The sequence below is a fragment of the Vigna unguiculata genome, chromosome 6 (assembly GCF_004118075.2).
Source record: "Vigna unguiculata cultivar IT97K-499-35 chromosome 6, ASM411807v1, whole genome shotgun sequence".
Lineage (NCBI taxonomy): Eukaryota > Viridiplantae > Streptophyta > Magnoliopsida > Fabales > Fabaceae > Vigna > Vigna unguiculata.
This window is the reverse complement of record NC_040284.1, coordinates 18,454,991-18,476,852: the sequence shown is the minus strand read 5'-3', so window position 1 is coordinate 18,476,852 and position 21,862 is coordinate 18,454,991. Positions and strand designations below refer to the sequence as shown.

At 32.6% G+C, this 21,862-nt stretch overlaps 3 protein-coding genes across 4 annotated transcripts; all 3 read right to left on the bottom strand.

Moving 5' to 3' along the window:
- Positions 1-602: 602 nt before the first annotated feature.
- LOC114186887 (disease resistance protein RPM1-like) lies at positions 603-3,551 on the bottom strand. Of its 2 annotated transcripts, XM_028074951.1 has the most exons (2): positions 2,888-3,551; positions 603-2,797 (listed from the first exon to the last, which is right to left on the bottom strand). In XM_028074951.1, exons 1-2 carry the CDS (start codon positions 3,501-3,503, stop codon positions 678-680), a joined length of 2,736 nt encoding a protein of 911 aa, XP_027930752.1. In that variant the 5' UTR covers positions 3,504-3,551; the 3' UTR covers positions 603-677. The 2 variants fall into 2 exon arrangements, with proteins under 2 accessions (XP_027930752.1, XP_027930751.1); XM_028074950.1 differs by having other exon boundaries at positions 603-3,551.
- Positions 3,552-8,234: 4,683 nt separating this feature from the next.
- Positions 8,235-12,783, bottom strand: LOC114188223 (disease resistance protein RPM1-like). Its single transcript, XM_028076790.1, has 2 exons — positions 9,616-12,783; positions 8,235-8,268 (listed from the first exon to the last, which is right to left on the bottom strand). Exons 1-2 carry the CDS (start codon positions 12,420-12,422, stop codon positions 8,241-8,243), a joined length of 2,835 nt encoding a protein of 944 aa, XP_027932591.1. The 5' UTR covers positions 12,423-12,783; the 3' UTR covers positions 8,235-8,240.
- A 5,552-nt stretch (positions 12,784-18,335) lies between these two features.
- LOC114188224 (disease resistance protein RPM1-like) lies at positions 18,336-21,615 on the bottom strand. The gene has a single exon (XM_028076791.1). It carries the CDS (start codon positions 21,208-21,210, stop codon positions 18,391-18,393), a length of 2,820 nt encoding a protein of 939 aa, XP_027932592.1. The 5' UTR covers positions 21,211-21,615; the 3' UTR covers positions 18,336-18,390.
- Positions 21,616-21,862: the final 247 nt, after the last annotated feature.

The window sequence follows — 21,862 nt, the reverse complement described above, 5'->3', positions numbered from 1 at the left end:
ATATTATTCCATTTTAATACTTTTATTTATTTTTTATTTTTTATCACATGAGAATATTCCACGGTAGGAAATATAAAATACTTATTTTCTTTATTTTTTTCGATCATTCATTATTACATGAATGTATGATTATGTGGATGAACATGTGAGAACAAGTGAGAATCATGGATTTTAATCTTAAATCCTATAATAATTTTGTATACCGAAGTATTATTACATGAAAACTACAAAATAATTTACGATATCAATACCGTATATTGTTTTTAAATTCCAGTTTTTGCACAGATCTCATGAATTTTCTAAGCGGAGGCGAAGACTTTGAAGTTTGTGCTTGTCTTTCTTAAATGTTTTAGGAGCAAGTTGTGGCTTTTTTCTTTCTTTTCTAATTTGCCGTAATAAATGTACAAGCAGTGATATCGTAATCCAGCAAAGGTGATGAGATTAAACAACGATAATTGTGTTTGTCAGAGGTTGTTGTTCCAATTAATAAAAGTTTATAGAAATCCGTGTATGCTTTTCAGAGTTTTTGTCTTTCATTTTCAGTAAACTATTTTTCTCCCTTAACAGTGTGTTCGAGAACATGCAGCTAGTATAAATGTGTATAAATGCGTTAAAAGAGAATATATTTCTTGTGATATCAATCTATAAAACTATTAATAAACATAAAGAGCACACCTCTACAACCGCAAAGAAAACATTTTGGCAAATCCCTCGGCCAATAGCAAAGGGACAAACCGTACATCGGGCACATGTTTGATCATCCAATGCTCCTTTCCTCCATTGGGGTCAATCCTCTGTTTAAATTCAGACGGCATATATAACATGTGGAGAAGTCGGAGTTTCTTTAAGTGTTGAATGCCAGAGGGTACTGTCTTCAGTTTGGGAATATTTATTATCAGAAGCTTTTCCAAAGATTGCAGTGTTCCGCTATCAATAAAGATGGAGCTCAATTGATGCAAACGTTGGAGCTCTAGTTCCTTTAGTTTCTGAAATCCTCCCTTTTGAAAATGTAAAGTTTCTCCTTCATAAGAATTCAAACTTAAAGAGAGGATCAACACATTTGGCATATTTCCCAGAGATATCAATGGAATGTTAGTTAACCGGGATTGAACCAAAGACAATTTCACAAGATTCTGGAGCCGCGGTATCCAAATTGGGAACTCTTTTAAATTGCCATACAGGTGAAGCTTCCTTAGTTTAGACAAGGATGACCTAATCTGCAAGTCAATTGCTTCAGTCCCATATTTTGTGGAGATATGCAGTCGCTCCAAGAGTGGCATCTCGTTTATTGAGGAACAAAGAGTGTCAGCATCATCTCCCCTAAGACTAACAACCCTCAGATCCCTTAGTTGCTTTAGCTTTCCAATCTCTCTAATCACCTCTCCATCTGGATCTATTTCTAGTACATGCATCTTTTCCAGGGATGTTATGCTCCCAAGGCTATCCTTCAATGCAATGGAAGATATTCGGTTACCCAAAAAACAACGTAGCTTTCTCAGCTTGGTAATCTCCTTTGGTACCTCAATCTCCCTATTTGCTCGTACATCTAAGATCTCCAAGTTCTGCATCGCAATCTCCCTATTTGCTCGTACATCTAAGGTCTCCAAGTTCTGCAGCTTACAAATGGATTTTGGAAGACTTCTAATGTATGTATCCCGGAAGCTTAGATACTTTAAGTTGATTAAACTTCCCAAACTTTCAGGAACATTATATAAGGGAGCAAATTCAAAATCGAGCACCTTCAACCGCATGTATTTCGCAATCGCAAGCAAGCGGATAGTGAAGTCTTCAGACAACACTTTATTAGTGAAAAATAAAATTGACCGAACATGTTGTGATTCTTCAATAGATCCAATTAAACCATTGGAACTCGTTGCTATTGCTAAGCGTCGAATGGTACCACTTGGCTCCAAATGATTATGCTCGTCAATATACTCACAAAACTCTGTATTCTTAATTTTTAGACGGATCATTTCATGCATTGAGTCATGAACACGACATGCTTTCACTTTCCCATCTGTGCTAAATGATGATACTAGCACCAAGCTTCTACTAATCAATTCCATTAAATATTGTTGTGCAACTTCTTCTAAGTTTTTTCTACTTTCATGTTTGACAAACCCTTCAGCTATCCACTGCCAAATTAATCTATCACATTTAACTTCGTAATCTTCAGGATACATTCCGAAATACAACAAACATGACCTCAAATTTTGTGGCAAAGCATCATAACTCAAACTTAAAATTTTTGTTACACTGTGTAACTCAGAATTGCCCTGCAACTCCGAACTTAGATTTTGACTAAACAGGTGCCATTCTGATGAACTTTTACATTTTCTATATAAAAGACTACCAATGGCCACAATTGCTAAAGGTAAACACTCACACTTCCTAACTATGTCTAGACCTACTTCTTCATAATCTTCTGGACAACGTCCATCAAAATCATACCCAAATGCCCTCCTACATAACAACTCCAATGATTTTTCTTTACTTAAAGGTTGTAGCTTATGCACCTCAAAAGATAAAGCTTTTTTACAGAACTCCACAACCCTCTCATCCCGGGTAGTGATTAGTATCCTACTTCCATTTTTATTATCAATTAGAGCTAATTCAATGTCATCCCAAAATTTTTCATTCCATACGTCATCAAACAAGACAACATACCTCTTATTGCACAAGCGTTTTCTGACTTCTTTTATCAAGGACATTTGATTCATAGTTTCAACATCCTGAGGAGGCTGCTCATTTCTTTCTTCGCAAAGCTCCTTTGTCAGATCCCTCAGCAACCGTTCAACTGTATAGGGTCGAGACACTGTGATCAGTGCATGACACTCAAAGTGTTTATGGACCCTGTCAAAAACTTGCTTAGAAAGAGTGGTTTTACCCAATCCTGCCATTCCTACAATAGAGATGACAGTGCGTTCTTCTCTCCCCTCTGTCAACCCCTTTTTTAGTGTTTGTATAGGGCCTTCAAGCCCAACAACCTCCTCATCTTGCTTAAAGAGAGGATCCACTCGAAGTTTATGCCATGTGAAATTTTCGTTTTCTCTAGAGCCGTCTGATCTTGGTTCTATTGGAAAATGTTTTTGGAAGGCATCTTTTTCCCCTCGAACAACTGATTTAACGTCCTGAATCTGATACGCTATTTGAAGGCGAAGGATTTGAGTTTTGATGATCTGAACAGCCTCACAGAGTAAATCTGCACATCGAGGATCTTCTTCAGGTTGCTTATTGTCACATAACACATAGTCATCGATTACATCTTCCATGCGAAAGGCAGCTTCTGTCAGCCTCGTCAACCTTTTTCTTATTCTATCCCGTTTATTGTTATCTTCTTCAGCTTCAGCCACTTTATTTGCGTCATGGATGAAATCTTGAAAGCTTTCTAGTTCATCTGTAACTTCTGCAACTTCTTTTGGGAGATCTCTCACCATCTTCACAGCATCCAAAAATTTTGAAAGCAAATGCTGACTCGCAAAAGACACTACAGTTTCTGTCATTTTAGTCTAGCTCTCTTGCTTTGTGGAAGTGGCAACCGTTAAAGTTTATGTTCTTTTAACACTATATATATATATAGCCAACAATTGCTGCCAGTTAAACGATACACGGTTTATTATAATATCTTTAGTTTTTCTATTTTGCCTTTTTAAAATGAAGCATGCATGTGATGTTTGCACAATTAATCTTAACTATACAATTACAATAAATGATTAAAATTAAAATATATACAAAGTAAAACAAACATGATTAATTAGACTCGGTTTTCATTTTGTCTCAAATATACCCTCTTTATCTATATCACATCGATACCATATATTTTGTTCTTTAATGAATATGTTGACACAGATTTATGCATTTTCTATGCAGAGACGAAGACTTTGAACTCGCTATGTATTTCTTAAATTTTTGCGAGCAAGTTGTGGGTTTTTTTTTTTCTTTTTTATTATGATCCAGCTATAAGGCTATAACTTGATGAGATTAAACAATGTCGATTCTGTGTTTCAGTAACTGTCGTGCCAATTAATAATGGTATATAGTAAATGTAACGTGCATAGCTGCAAGGACAGAGGGAAATGTGGGCCTGAGGCAGTAAGACACATGGATTACTGATGAGATACAAGTTACAACACGATAAAACATGAGTCCAACACACACATGAAGGATTGACGCTATTCTCTTCACCAATGTTGGGTTATATATATTTTTCATATGGGTTATAGGGTTGTAGTCATTGAGAGATTATGGTTCTATATGGTTATATGACATTAGTCTTACACATATAAGACATTTGACATTACTTTAACCCCAAAACCTTAAGACAATGGTGAGTGTTATGGGTCTTTATTCTTATATAGTATTTTTAACTTTCTTTATTTTATCCAATGTGAAACTTTGACTCACACTTGGACTATTCCCAACACCAATCAGGTAGATAACAAACTCCAATAGGCATTTTAAATAAACAACAGAGGGAACCCTCCAATATATGAGACGAACAATAAAACATTTTCTCCAAGATAGTTCCTCTGCACATGCTTGCACAAGATAAACTAGTTTTTTGTTTTTTTCTTCACTCTCTCTAATGGCTTCTTTTCCTTCTCACCATAGACAGTCATAACTTCCGACTTCTGCCTCTCTATCGATCTCTCACTTTAATTTCTCTCTTAACAAATATGATGCAAGAGTTGCATATTTTAAATTGCATAATAGGTTGAGAGCCTACAAAGAAAAATACCTTATTTTCATATTGTGGTCCAATAAATTGGTGACCCACCCGACCATATACAAGAAAATTTTCTGTAATGGTTAAAATATTCTATTGATCCACGTTTTTGTACCAAAATCTCAAATATGTCCCCAAATTTTTTTTAGTCTCAATTAGGTTCATTTTTTTTTGAAAATGTGTAACAATTAGGTACATTCCATTATTATGGTGTTAATGGTGTTAAGGATGTGCCACTTGTCAGCTCTTCAATTTTTTTTTTTAATTTTTTGAACTTTTTTTTGAAATTTATTTATGCCACGTGTCATGTCAATATTATACCACATGTCAAGTCAGTATGATGACACATATCAAGTCAGTATGATAACACGTGTCAAGTCATTGGTTTAAAAATAACAATTTTATAAATTTAAATATTAAATTTTAAAACAATTTTGTAACAAGTTAAAATAAATATATTTAAAATTTTAAAGTAAATAAATAGAGTTTAATGTAAACTATAAATTTAAATAAACTTAATATTGTTAAAAATATGTAATAAAGATATCACTTGTAATAAAAATATCATTACAATATTTATATAAAAGTTAAATTTGATCTCAATTTGGAGGGGATGAAATTTAAAATTAAAAAAAAATGGGAGTGAAATTAAATTAAAATAGCATATATATGGACAAAATTTAGATTTAGACAATGAATTGACACGTATCATCATACTGACTTGACATGTGGCACAATACTAACGTGACACGTGATAAAATACTAACGTGAGACGTGGCACAACACTGATGTGACACATGGCATAAATAATTTTCAAAAAAAATAAAAAATGAAAAAAAAATTAAAAATTAAAAAAATAAAAATAAAAAAGTTCAAAAAAAATGAGGAGTTCACACGTGGCACATCTTTAACGTCGTTAACACCATACTAACGGAATGGACCTAATTGTTGCGCATTTTCAAAAATATGGACCTAATTGAGACTAAAAAAATATATGGGGACCTATTTTAGATTTTGGTACAAAAACTTGGACCAATGGAATATTTTAACCTTTTGTAATTACTCAATTACTCGTTCTATCTCTCTCATGTTACTAAAGTGTTGCAATTGTTGCTTTCATTGATTGAACAAGGTGGAAAATACACATCTTAAGGAACTTTCCGTTAACATGTCCAAGATTTTGAAGATGCTCGTAGCGATTAGACAAGAAAATAGGACTCGTTTCGAGACCTTGAAATCTGTGGTTTATACTTTGTTGAAGCAGAACAATGATAATGGAGAATTGAAGCCTATATTTTTGTCACTCAGGTAAAATATTTTTTTAAAAAAATGGTATTTTTGAAAGTATTGGGAACGATAGGCAACAGTTACTCAATAACCGAAGCCTATTCTTATGAGCCAAGGTATAAACTTTTATTTTACAGAGAACTGAAGTCTATACCTTTGTCACTCAAATAAATACTTTAAAAAATAGTGACATTTTTTAAATTATTGGGAATATATAAACAATGGTTGCTCAATAACCAAAGCCTATTCTCATGAGTTAGGGTATAGACTTCAATTTCATAGAGAACCGAAATCTATACCTTTGTACACTGATAAATATTTTAAAAAAGAATGACATTTTTAAAATTATTGGAAACATATAGGTAGTGAATACTCAATAACCGAAGTCTATTCTCACGAGTCAGGGTATAGCGCAATGTTTCAGAGAACCGAAGTTTATACCTTTGCCACTCGGATAAATATTTTAAAAAACTGATATTTTTGAAATGATTAGGAATGTATAAACAACAGTTGCTCAAAAGCTGAAGTCTATTCTTAAGAGCCAGGGTATAGACATCAATTTTACAGAGAAGCGAAATCTATACCTTTACACTCAGATAAATATTTTAAGAAAAGAATGGCATTTTTAAAATTTTTGGAAAACAGTGGATAGTCAATAACTGAAGCATATTCATGCTATATGTATTGGTTTTCTATATACCCAAAGCCTATATTTTTCCTATAATTTCAAAAATGTCATTGCATTTTTATAGACTTTGTTTCTCTTAAATCTAAGACATATCAAACAAAGTTAAATGTTTTTCTTTACACTATGCATGAAATATCACATCTAGACCACATTTTTCGTCTTCAAGTTGTAAAGTTCATAGGTTTTTCACATGGAACTATTATAACTAATAAATATTCAACTCTCTTCCTTGATTCTTCAAATGTCGTTCTCTTCCATTTTTTATTTATTATTTAAATTATCATGTAGAATACTAATTCAATGCTTTTAAATGATTATTTTTATTTTATATTTCATTATCTATGTGAAGTTTTACCAGCACAATTGTATAAAGGCATTTTATTACTATAATATAATAATTTAATGTCAATGTCATGAATCTTGATTATCATCATTAAACATGTATTGAAGTTCAGATAAAAAATTTATGTTAACATTTAATTATTATTATTATTAGTATAATTTTTGTTCTATGTGTAATTTCATTTAAGTGGTGTAATATAATTTTTATTTGCATATACAAAAATATATTTCATTAGAATTGAAAGAAAGAAAGTAAAGACACATTTAATATATTTTTAAAATTGAATGTTTGTTTATTTTTTATATTTTTTAATTTTACTCCAACTTTGTTTCATTAGAATTTGTAAATTTAATTAAAATTTTGGTTGTCATGAAATTTAATTTTGTCCACTAATTTTAGATATACAATTATGATTTTTTTTTAATTATTTGATATTGAAGAAATTAAAATATATCATTTTAATATTGAATATTTAAAATATCATATTCCACTTGTTATTTTTTAAAATTAATTAATTGAAATTGAAAGCCGGTATTCAATAAGAATAAAACAAAAATTTTATATCCATTAGATATAGATATATGATGATGGCAATGAAATTTTTCTAAAAATAGATATGAGAAGAGACGATTCAAAAGTTTGAATGACCTAAAACAAATTTAAAAATAAAGATATATAATTAAAATTTATTTTTTGAGATTTTGTTATAAAAAAAATCTATTAAATTATTATAATTAATTTCATTTAATATTTAACCTTCATATTGTTTTCCATTCATCTCCATTATTTTATTATTATCACTATTCTATCAATATATACAGAGGTTAAACAAACAGACGAAAGTATCAAAAAATAAAAGTACTGTTTAGATTTTCATGTTCTATTATGTGCCTTCATTGATTTTAAAATTTTAAAATATATTAAAAATATTTTTAAAATATTAACATAATGTGTCTTTAATGTTCAGATAACAGTATAAAAAATCCAATATATATATATATATATATATATATATATATATATATATATATATATATATATATATATATATATATATATATATATATATATATATATATATATATATATATATATATATATATATATATATATATATATATATATATATATATATATATATATACTCGGTTCCCAGCGGCTACGTTATCCGTTTCATTTGTGCTTCATTATCCGCTTCAAGCTGCACAGTTGCTTGCTTCTTTTCTGTTGAAAAGAATAGAGACCAAGAATCAAAATCAGTCCGTAGAAAGATTAAAAAGGGAAAAAAATTCACCATTTTGGACTTATTAACATTTTTTTCTTAATGAAAAACCGTATATGTTAACCATTACCCACAACTTCAAAGGACATTATAATAACTTCACAACACAAAAGAAATTCTCAGCAAAAACTTATCGCAAAAAAACTAATGATCAAACCAAATGAAAAAAAAAAAAAAAAACATACTCACAGGAAATGCCATATGAAAATTCTTCCAACATAATTGTCATGAAAGTTTCCAGAACAATTGTGACAAAAATTTGTGATGTGCGGATGACAAACAGTTCTTTTGTAATTTTAACACTCCACATCATTTTAAGATACTAAAACAAAATGGGCAGCAAACAGTACTCCAACCAATTGATTGAGCACAGTCAATCCTTCTTACCAACATGTACATCACTTCATAATGGCGTAACATTTCCATGAAAATACCAAAAATCAGAATAGAGACAAACTTTTACTTGCATACCCAAATATAATCTCAAAAACAATATGCAACATCACTTGCATTCATACATAAAAAACTACAATTTTAAATATATATAATTTGTAATAACCCTAGTAAAAACTAATGACCAATCCACAACAGATAGGAATGCCAAGAATGAGAGATGGTATGAAAATTCTTCTAACATAATCGTCATGAAAAATTCAAAAGAATTGGTGCAGTACTTATGACCCATTTTTAAACATAATGCAATCCACTTCTTTTGAAATTCTAACTCAACAACATATAATCAAACAAATCGGGTAGAAAGCAGTGCTCCAACCAATTGAGCATCAGCAATCACTTTTACCAACATGCATGTATATCACTTCACAATAGTATGAACGTCACATTTGCATCAAAATACCCAAAATCAGAACAGACACAAACTTCTCCTTGCATTCCCAAATATCATCTCAAAACCAATATAAATATCACTTGCACCCATATATAAAAAAAAAAAAAACTACAAATTTAAATGTTTACTATCAACAGAAAAAAAAAATTAAGTTTCATTTTTATGTAAGGGACAATAGAATGATCTTCCAAGAATGGAAAATTGGAAGACGTTATATATTGGATAAGAGATTTAATTTCTTCCTCGGTTCCTATAATTACACGTCAACTTCTATTCTTTATAAATATCATTTTAATTCATTTTAGCATGATGTGAAGATTATGTAAAAGGAATTAAAGACGATAAAGAAACTAAAATAATTTGTTCTAAGTACGGAGATTAAAAAATAAAGTTTGTGTTAAATCAAAAACAATAAAATTACTAATAGAGATAAAAAGCACACCTCTTTTTACGATATGTTCGACCAAAATGTACATAGGGCACATGTTTGATCATCCAGTGCTCTTCTCCTCCATCGGGGTTAATCCTATGCAGAAATTCTCTCGGCATATACAAGATGTGGAGAACTTGGAGTCTCTGCAAGTGTTGAATGCCAGAGGGTACTGTCTTCAGTCGTGGAACGGTCTTTATATGAAGCTTTTCCAAATATTGCAGTGCTCTCCTTTCAATAAAGATGGACCTCAATTGCTCCAAACCTTTGAGCTCCAGTTCCTTTAGTTTCTGAAATCCTCCATTTTCAAAATGCAGAGTTTCTCCTTCATAACATCTGGAATCGAAACAGAGGAATAACAAATTTGGCATATTTCCCAGAGATTTCAATGGAATGTTAGTTAACTTGGATTCAACCAAAGACAGTTTCACAAGACTTTGGAGCCGCAGAATCCAATTTGGGAACTCTTTTAAAACGGCATACAGGTGAAGCTTCCTCAGTTTAGACAAGGATGACGTAATGTGAAAGTCAATTTCTCTCCGATCAAGAAGTTTCACCACTGTTACCTTCCTTAGCGAAGAAGAAAAATCGCCACTAAACCTCACATATTCTGAGGAGGAGATATGTAGTCGCTCCAAAAGTGGCATCTCGTTTAGTGAGGAACAGAGAGTCTCTGCATGACCTCTCCTAAAACCAACAACCCTCAGATCCCTTAATTGCTTTAGCTTTCCAATCTCTCTAATCACCTCTCCATTTCGATCTATTCGCAATTCATTCATCTTTTCCAGGGACTTCATGCTTCCAACACTATACTTCAACGAAGTGGAAGATATTGGGCTACCCCAAAGATGACGTAGCTTTCTAAGCTTCGTAATCTCCTTTGGTACCTCAATCACCATATGTGTTCTTACATCTAATGTCTCTAAGTTTTGGAGCTTTCCAATGGATTTTGGAAGGCTTCTTATGCATGTCTCCCTGAAGCTTAGATACTTTAAGTGGATTAAACACCCCAAATTCTCAGGAACATCATATAATGGAGTAAATTCAAAATCCAACACTTTCAACCGCATGTATTTTGCAAGCAAGGCGCTCGTGAAGTCTTTAGATGACACTTCATTCGTGAAAATTAGAATTGACCGAACATGTTGTGATTCTTCCATAGATCCACTTAAACCATTGGAACTTGTTGCTATTGTTAAGCGTCGAATGTTACCACTTGACTCCAAATGATTATGCTCATCAATATACTCACAAAACCCTGTATTCTTAATTTTTCGACGGACCATTTCATGTACCAAGTCATGAACACGACATGCTTTAGCTCTGCCATCTGTGGTAAATGACGATACTAGAACCAAACTTCTACTAATCAACTCCATTAAATATTGTTGTGCAACTTCTTCTAAATTTCTTCCATTTTCATGTTTGACAAAACCTTCAGCTATCCACTGCCGAATTAATCTACCACAGTTCACTTCGTAATCTTCAGGATACATTCCGAAATACAACAAACATGACCTCAGATTCTGTTGCAAATCATCGTAACTCAAACTTAAAATTTTTGTTACACTTTGTAACTCGTAATTGCTCTGCAACTCTGAACTTAGATTTTGACTAAACATGCGCCAATCATATGGACTTTTACATTTTCTATATAAAATACTACCAATGGCCACAATCGCTAAAGGTAAACACTCACACTTCCTGACAATGTCCAGACCTACTTCTTTATAATCTTTTGGACAACGTCCAACAAAAGCATACCCAAACGCCTTCTTACATAACAACTCCAATGATTTTGCTTTACTTAAAGGTTGTAACTTATAAACTTCAAAAAATAAAGCTTGCTTACAGAATTCCACAACCTTCTCATCCCGGGTAGTGATTAATATCCTACTTCCATTTTTATCATCAATTAGAGCCAATTCAATGTCATCCCAAAAAGTTTCGTTCCATACGTCATCAAACAAGACAACATACCTCTTATTGGACAAGCGTTTTCTTACTTCTTTTATCAACGACATTCGATTCATAGTTTCAACATCCTGAGCAGGATGCTCATTTCTTTCTTGGCAAAGCTCCTTCATTATATCCCTCAGCAGTCGTTCAACATCATAGGGTCGAGACACTGTGATCACTGCATGGCACTCAAAGTGTTTATCGACCTTGTCAAAAACGTGCTTAGAAAGAGTGGTTTTTCCCAATCCTGCCATTCCTACAACAGAGATGACAGTGCGTTCTTTTCTTCCCTGTGTCAACCACTTTTTCAGTGTTTCTATAGGCTTTTCAAAGCCAACAACCTCATCTTGCTTATTAAAAAGAGGAGCCATTCGAAGTTTATGCCATGTGAAATTTTCATTTCCTCTAGAATCGTCTGATCTTGATCCTATAGGAAAATGGTTTTCGAAGCCATCTCTTTCCGCACGAGCAAGTGACTTAACAGTCTGAATCCGATACGCTATTTGAAGGCGAAGGATTTGAGTTTTGATGAACTCAACAGCCTCACAGAGTAAAACTGCACATCGAGGATCTTCTTGTGAAGGATCTTCTTCAGGTTGCTTTTCGTCACATATCACATAGTCATCGATGATATCTTCCATGAGAAAAGCTGTTTTTCTCAGCCTCATCAACCTTTTTCTCATTCTATCGCGCCTATTGTTATCTTCTTCGGCTTCAGCGATTTTATTTGCATCATGGATGAAATCTTGAAAACTTTCTGATTCGTCAGTAACTTCTGCAACTTCTTTTGGGAGATCTCTCAGCATCTTCACAGCTTCCAAAAATTTTGGAAATACAAAGGACACTGCAGTTTCTGCCATTTTAGTCTAGCTCTCTCTTTCTCTCTCAAGCTTTCTGGTAGTGGCAACTGTAAGACTTTATGTTACTTAACACTAAATATAACCAATTGTTGTAGTTAGCTAAACAATACACAGGTTATTATAACTCTTTCAATTTTCTGTATTTCCTTTTTTAAATAACCATGTGATATTTGCACAATAATTGTCTACGCGGAGACGAAGACTTTGAGCTTTGCAATGTATTCTTAAATGTTTCGCGAGCAGTTGTGACGTTTTTTCTTTCTTTTTTAATAGTTGTAGTATAGCAAATAGAGATATTGTGATCCAGCTATAACGTGACGACATTAATTGTGTATTTCAGTGGCTGTCGTATCAATTAATAAAGGTGTATGGTGAACCGTATGGGCTTTTCAGAGCTTTTGACTTTCATTACACGAATATTTTCATTTGATTACTCTTATACTTCTATACTTCTATTGCTTTAAGGCTCATAATTCAGTAAATCGTTGAAGCATTGCCATCCCTACCATGAAATATCTCATCTTCATTAATCACCTTCTTCGTCTTCAAGTTGTAAAGTTCACTGCTATTTAACATGTAACTATAACCAATAAATATTCATCTCTCTTACTTGATTCTTCAAATTTCGTTCTCTTGATTTTTGAACTTCAGGATAGTAAATACATCCAAAACGTTTAAGATACTCCAATGAAGATTCGTTCCACTTCATGCTTCAAATGGTTTCATTTTTTTTAAACAACCTTTGTTGTACATATACTCAAACAAAATGCACTTTGCCATCTCCATCATAGTACGGTTTTTCCTCTCAGATATACCATTTTGTTTGATTTCTAAAGCAACCCTGAAAAACTTGATAACCATGAAGAACTTCAAATATTTTCTATAACAATACAAAAATGTAGAAGCTTAGTTGTCATAACACATGACAACAATTAAGAAGATGTTATTAGAATCAACCTAACCGATGCTAATATAATGCTAAAAGAATTAAAAACTTGGCATTGACTAAAAATATTTTACGTTGACGCTAAGAATCATTAAAATAAAATATAGTAAAAATTAATTATTATCAACTTAAGGAACACAAAAATATGTACTATAAAAACATATTTTATATTAAATAAATATACACTAGCTTCAGTCTAACCAATGCAAAACTTATTATAAAAAATTATGTAAAGAAAATAGGATAAAGCATTGCGTGGGTTTAGCAAGATGCAAGGAAATAAGTTTTTTTATTAGAGGTACCATCCGGTAAAACAATATTACTTTAATTAAAAATATAGTATTGTTGGTATAACACAAAATAAACTATTATTAGGAAAGTTAATTTGTTTTATATTTTCCCCACTTATCACTGACATTTCAATCCCTATTTTCAGCTGCCGTAATTATTGCATTCCCGGTTGATTATTTGTGCGGTTGGATTATCACAAAACTAGAAAGTAGTCTTTCAAATCCTGTGTTTGCATAAGCACTGAAAATCTCAGTGATGGAAGCCTGAATTTTGAAGATGAAATCGAGGCATAAGCACTACATGGTCATGAGGAGATAGAGAACAAGTGGTGTTGTGTTGTGGTTGGGGTAAGGGTTCTTGGTATATCATTGTCGTTGAGTGTTTTCTAAGCTGGTACATTATAAAATTCTTGATACCTTTGAATATGTGAGTCAGTCAGATGATGGAGACATAGAAAATGTGCAAGTAGTTGTACAAGGACTCACAAACAATAAATTTTCATGTTAAATCTACTTAAATATAAAGTTATAATTACTTAAAATAATTTATATTTTTCATATTGTTGCAACCAAAATCGCAACGGGATGACGAATTAAAAACAAAATTTCCAAAAAACAGAGTTTGGAGTCGCTACCGTAGTTTATTCTGAACAACTACAGAAAAATCAAAAAACACAACAAAGTTCTACAAAAACTTATATTTTAGGTCCGGAAGTCGGTTACGTGAGGTATTAACACCCCACATTGCACATTGTCCGTCCTAAGACGGTACGTTTAATTAAACATAAAAAGGATGTGATTTTTTCAATAAAAGAATGTACAAAAGAAATAAAAATAAGTTTGATTTTTTTGGTCCGATAAGGATTAATTCTCGCTCCTACGTATTTCAAATATTAGAGAATTCAGGTGACGTAGTTCTTTATGAAAAACCTATTTGAGAAAAGATTTAATTTTTATTATTTTATTATAATTTTGAAAATATTTTTATGTTTTTTGGTATTTTTAATTATTTGGAGATAAGTGTCAAGCAACACGAGCAGTCGAATAAACAATAAAATTAAACAAAGACAACTGCTTTTTATTTTTAGTTCTTTATATTTTTTTTATAGTTTTTAGAAGAAAATAAATTTGAAAATGGGTATCACATGACGTGAGGGGCTGGATAGACAATAAAAGAAATAAGGAATTTTGTATGATTTTTAGCGTAAAATATTTGTAAATAGTAAAAAATAATGTTCCTAACAGAAAATGTTAAAGTTGTGTTAAAAAGGAAAAAAAAAATGTACCATATGAAGACAAAATATAATATAAATTGAGAATTCATAAATCAAGAGAAAAAAAAAAGAGTGGCTTACCTTCCAAACCCTTGGGTTCTCCTCTTCTTTATGAATCTCATTCTGTCATTTTGTACAACTACCTTCTCTCTTTTTCTTTTTTTTCTCCTTTTGTAAGATTTTATTTTTTTTGCAGGAGAGAGGAAAAAAATGAGGTGTGCCTGTGGGGATGATAATGAGTATGAAAGAGAGAGTATAGAGATTTGTTTTGTTCCAAATTTTTATTTGACAGGCTGTGTATTTATATCAAACATTGCAATATCAAAATGTAATCGTCCTAGCTTTGATCGTAACAAACAATATAATAAAGAAATTGGTGGTCTTCATGATGGCATCATATTACCAAAATTAAATCACAACAAATCAGAAGAAAAAATATCAATAAATATCAGTAATATTGATTCTACTTACAAGAAGATATATTGCTTTTATTGCTTTTAATTATTAGAATTATATTACTATTTGCTCTATTAAGAACAAAGGATAGAATAAAAAAAAAGAGTGATGAGAAAATATGTTAAGTTATTGGACTCACGAGAAAGGATGTGATAATTAAAAAACAAATTGGGTTCTTACTTTTTTCCTACCCTTTAAGTGATTCATAAACGTGTGCATGAACATGAAGAGAGGTCAAGTGAAAGGCTAACTAAGATGAGAAACCTGTTGAAGCTGTCTAAGAAACCTAGAGCAGCTAGTGAGGAACTCCATTAGGAATTTTGGCAATGCTCAAGTTACCTACTACAATCAGTGAAGAAGAAGAGTTGCAATTGGATAACCGTTAGTTGGCTGGATTGGGAAAGCATAATACACTTGGAAGGAGCTTTCTAGATGTGAATGACATGTTGCATAGGATCAAGCTGACTTAGGATAATAAGTCATTAGGTAGCAGAGCATAAATAAGTTTCTCTGCATTGTAAAAATATAGAACGTCACAATTTTATACAGTTTTTCTCCATTCCTTTATGCATTTTTCGTTTAGCACTTAGGATGATCTGAAGAGGAAAGGATCCTAATCTACAAAGTGAGTGGTGGTGACTCTATTAGGATAGCAGGGGAAAATAAAAAAGAATATCTGTGTAATGGTGAATCTTGGTAGTAAAAAAAAAAAAAACAATAAAAAAAAGAAAGAATTGGATTTAAACCTTTAAAGTTTTACGGTTATTAACACAAGGGAGAGAGAGAGATTTGTTATAAAATGCTTTTATGTTTCAGTTATGCATGTTATTAAATAATAAGTTATCACGAGATCAAAAGTTTTAAAAGATATTAATGATTTATATTATTTCTTGTTATATTGTACTTTGGAGAATAAATATTTAAAAACTTTATCTTTTTCATATTTAAATTATATATAAACAGTGTATAAAAATAATAATAATATAATACATTTTTTCGTATTTCTTTATCTCTTAATATTTTCTTGTCCTATGTCTTGTCTTGCTTGTTTGTAGTAACTAAAATAGAGGTAAATATGACTTATTAAGGTGTCTAAAAAGAATAATTGACAATCTTTTCAGGTGTTCTCTTAAAACGAGCAATTAATCAAATGTAGATTTTCTTCTAAGGATCAACCAGGCACCTAATTACAGTAAAATCGTCCCATGCGTATTGTTTGAACTTATTCCCGTTTTGACAGAAAATTCCCGCATTAACTGCGTATGAACATGAGTATGGAGAATCTCCGACTTTTTGAATTGGGTATGAGAATGGGTATGGAGATACACATATTCCCGCCATGATATCCTTATCCGTTTAAATTATTAAAATATTCACAATTAATTAAGTAACCTTTTATATATATATATATATATATATATATATATATATATATATATATATATAATTTTTCTTCAAAAATAAATATAGAATAATGAAATCTGTTCCCGTCCTGTGCCGTCCTGTGCCGTTACGATCCCTAATTATAGTCCTTTAAAATTTCTCAACCAGCCAAAACTCTCTTGACATTCCTTTCTCAAACAACATGGATTTCTCCATACCTTTTAAAATTTACCACTTTGTTTCTCAACAAGTGTTTTAATCCTTTTAAATTTATCTAATACTTGAGATTTTTTCCTCAAATTCATGGGACCACATATATCCATGCGTACCAATTCTAACATTTCTTTGACTCTCCTTACTCGTTTCCTTTTGGGAGATGATTTTCGTCAAGCATGCATATTTCATATACTTTTTTTTCTTCACAATCTTTGGTAGTCCAAATACCACATTAATTTTTTTATAAAGCAACATAAGACCATGGCAATTTAAGTGTCCAAGTCTTTTTGCCATAAAACAAGAGTTTTTTTGCCGTAAAACATATAAGACCATGACAATAGCCTACTCAGAAAACAAGCGCAAAAGATCCATATATATATATATATATATATATATTCCCTCAGCTCCGAGCGGCTACGTTATCCGTTTCATTTGTGCTTCATCATCCGCTTCAAGCTGCACAGTTGCTTTTTTTCTGTTGAAAAGAATAGAGACCAAGAATCATTAATCGGTACAAAGATTAAAAAGGGAAAAATATTCACCCTTTTCGACTTACTAACATCTTTTTCTTAATGAAAAATCATATATTTTAATCCTTACCCACAACTTCAAAGGACATTAATATCTTCACAACAAAACAGAAATTCTCAGCAAAAACTTATCGCAGAAAACTAATGATCAATCCCAATGAAAACATCCTCACAGGAATTGCCAAGAATGAGACTGGATATGAAAATTCTTCCAACATAATTATCATGAAAATTCTTTTGAAATTTGAACACTCCAAATCATTTTAAGATACTAAAACAAATGGGTAGGAAACAGTACTCCAACCAATTAAGCATAATCAATCACTTTTACCAACATGTACATCACTTCATAATGGCGTGAACGTCACATTTTCATGAAAATACCAAAACTCAGAACAGAGACAAACTTCTCCTTCATGCCCAAATATAATCTCAAAAACAATATGCAACATCACTTGCATCCAGACATAAAAAACTACAATTTTAAATGCTTACTACCAACAGAAAATAAAATTAAGTTTAATTTTTATATATGCAAGGGACAAATAGAATAATTTTTCAACAATAAAAAATTTGAAGACGTTATATATACGAGATAATAGAATTAATTTCTTACTTGGTTCCTATAACAAACACGTTAACTTCTATTCTTTATAACTATAATTTTAATTCATTTTAGTCTGAAGGATTATGTAGAAAGGATTGAAGCCGATGTGTACAAAAATCTAAAATAATTTGTCCTTAAGTACGGAGATTAAAAAAATTAAGTTTTTGTTAAATCAAAACAATAAAATTAATAATAAAGATAAAAAGCACACCTCTGCAAAAGCGAAGAGAAAATTTCAGCTACTTTCTGCTGGACCATTTAGCAAATTACGATATATAGTGACTAAAATGTACATAGGGCACATGTTTGATCATCCAGTGCTCATCTCCTCCCTCGGGGTCAATCCTCTGAAGAAATTCTGTCGGCATATGCACGATGTAGAGAACTTGGAGTTTCTTCAAGTGTTGAATGCCAGAGGGTACTATCTTCAGTTGTGGAATAGCCACTATCTGAAGCTTTTCCAAAGATGGCAGTGCCCCGCTATCAATAAGGATGAAACTCAAATTATACAAACATTTGAATTCTAGTTCCTTGAGTTTCTGAAATCCTCCATTTTCAAAATGCAAAGTTTCTCCTTCAAAAGAATTAGAGTCAAAAGAGAGCAACAACAAATTTGGCATACTTCCCAGATCTGTCAACGGAATGTTAGTTAACTTTGATTCAACCAAAGACAATTTCACAAGATTTTGGAGACGAGAAATCCAATTTGGGAACTCTTTTAAATTGGCATACAGATAAAGCTTCCTCAGTTTAGACAACGATGACGTAATGTGCAAGTCAATTACTCCACTCTCAAGTGGTCGTCGTACTTGTATCTTCCTTATTGAGGAAGAAAGAGCTGCAGGATCTTCCGTAAAATTAGAAAGCCTTAGATATTCTGCGAAGGAGATATGTAGTCGCTCCAAGAGTGGCATCTCGTTTAGTGAGGAACAGAGAGTCTCCGCATGATCTCTCCTGAGACTAACAAGCCTCAAATCCCTTAATTTCTTTAGCTTTCCAAGCTCTCTAAGCACCACTCCATCTTCATCTATTCCCAATTCATGCATCTTTTCCAGGGACCTCATGCTTCCAAGACTATCCTTCAATGAACTGGAAGATATTGTGCTACCCAAAAGATGACGTAGCTTTCTAAGCTTCGTAATCTCCTTTGGTACCTCAATCTCCATATATGTTCTTACATCTAGTGTCTCCAAGTTCTGCAGCTTTCCAATGGATTTTGGAAGGCTTCTTATGAATGTCTCCCTGAAGCTTAGATACTTTAAGTGGATTAAACACCCCAAATTCTCAGGAACATCATGTAATGGAGTAAATTCCAAATCCAGCACCTTCAACCGCGTGTGTTTTGCAAGCAAGCGGCTGTTGAAGTCTACAGATGACACTTCATTCGTCAAAATTAGAATTGACCGAACATGTGATCCTTCAATACATCCACTTAAACCATTAATATTGGAGCTTGTTGCTATTGTTAAGCGTCGAGTGATACCACTTGACTCCAAATGATTATGCTCATCAATATACTCACAAAACCCCGTATTCTTCATTTTTCCACGGATCATTTCATGCATTGAGTCATGAACACGACATGCTTTCACTTTCCCATCCGTGGTAAATGATGCAACTAGTACCAAGCTTCTACTGATCAACTCCATTAATTGTTGTTGTGCAACTTCTTCTAAATTTCTTCCGCGTTCGTGTTTAACAAACCCTTCAGCTATCCACTGCTGAATTAATCTACCACATTTAACTTCATAATCTTCAGGATACATTCCAAAATACAACAAACATGATCTGAGATTCTGTGACAAATCATCGTAACTCAAACTTAAAATTTTTTTTACACTGTCTAACTCGGAATTGCTCTCCATCTCTAAACTTAGATTTTGACTAAACAGGCGCCATTCATATGGACTTTTACATTTTCTATATAAAAGACTACCGATAGCTACAATTGCTAGAGGTAAATATCCACACTTTCTAACAATGCCCAGACCTGCTTTTTCATAATCTTCTAGACAACATCCATGAAAGCCATACCCAAATGCCTTTTTACATAACAACTCCAGTGACTTTTCTTCACTTAAAGGTTGTAGCCTATAAAGTAAACAACTTTTACAGAACTCCGCAACCTTCTCTTCCCGGGTAGTGATTATTATCCTACTTCCATTTTTATCATCAATCATAGCCAATTCAACGTCATCCCAAAATGTTTCATTCCAAACATCATCAAACAAGACAACATACCTTTTATTGCGCAAGCGGTTTCTGACTTCTTTTATCAACGACAATTGATTCATAGTTGAAACATCTCGAGGAGGATCCTCCTTTCTTTCTTTGCAAAGCTCGTTCGTCATAGTCCTCAGCAACTCTTCAACAGTATAGGATCGAGACACTGTGATCAATGCATGGCACTCAAAGTCTGTACGGACCCTGTCAAAGACTTGCTTAGAAAGAGTGGTTTTTCCCAATCCTGCCATTCCTACAATAGAGATGACGGTGCGTTCCTCTCTTCCCTGTGTCAGTGTCAACCACTTTTTCAGTGTTTGTGTAGGGCCTTCAAGGCCAACAACCTCATGTTCCTTAATAAAGAGAGGATCCATTCGAAATTTATGCCATGTGAAATTTTCTTTTCCTCTAGAACCGTGTGATCTTGGTTCAATGGGACAATGGTTTATGAAGCCTTCCCTTTCTGTGCGAACAAGTGACTTAACATCCTGAATCTGATACGCTATTTGAAGGTGGTGGATTTGAGTTTTGATGAACTCAACAGCCTCACAGAGTAAAGCTGCACATCGAGGACCTTCTTCAGGTTGATTTTCGTCACATATCATCACATAGTCATCGATGACATCTTCCATGCGAAAAGATGCTTCTCTCAGCCTCATCAACCTTTTTCTTATTCTATCCCGCCTATTGCTATCTTCTTCAGCATCAGCCATTTTATTTGCATCATGGATGAAATCTTGAAAGTTTTCTAATTCATCAGTAACTTCTGCAACATTTTTTGGAAGATCTCTCAGCATCTTTACAGCTTCCAAAAGTTTTGGAAACACATGCTGACTAGCAAGGGACACTGCAGTTTCTGCCATTTCAGTCTAGCGCTCTCTCTCAAGCTTTTTGGTAGTGGCAATTGTATGACTATATGTTCTTCAACACTAAATATAACCAATATTTGTAGCTAGCTAGACAATACACAGGTTATTATAAAATCTTTCATTTTTCTCTATTGTCTTTTTTAAATCAAGCAACCATGTGATCTTTGCTCAATAATTATCTATGCGGAGATGAAGACTTTGAGCTTTGCCATGTATTCTTAAATGTTTTGCTAGCACGCTGTGATTTTTTTTTGTTTTTTAATGCGTCGTAGTATTGAAAATAGAGATATTGTGATCCAGCTATAACGTGATGAGATTAATTGTGTATTTCAGTGACTGTCATACCAATTAATAAGGGTGTACAGTAAACTGTATGGGCTTTTCAGAGCTTTACATGTATAATTTCATTTCATTATTCATCTACTTCTATTGTTTTAAGGCTCATAATTCAGAAAACCGTTAAAGTATTGCCATCCCTACCATTAAAATATCGCATCTTCACTAATAATCACCTTCTTCGTCTTCAAGTTCTAAAGTTTCGTAGCTTTTTAATATGTTGTCAAGGATACGGACACGGATATGACACGGACACAGATACGGAGATACGGCTAAATTGAAAAAACATAGGACACGGGACACGTCGTGT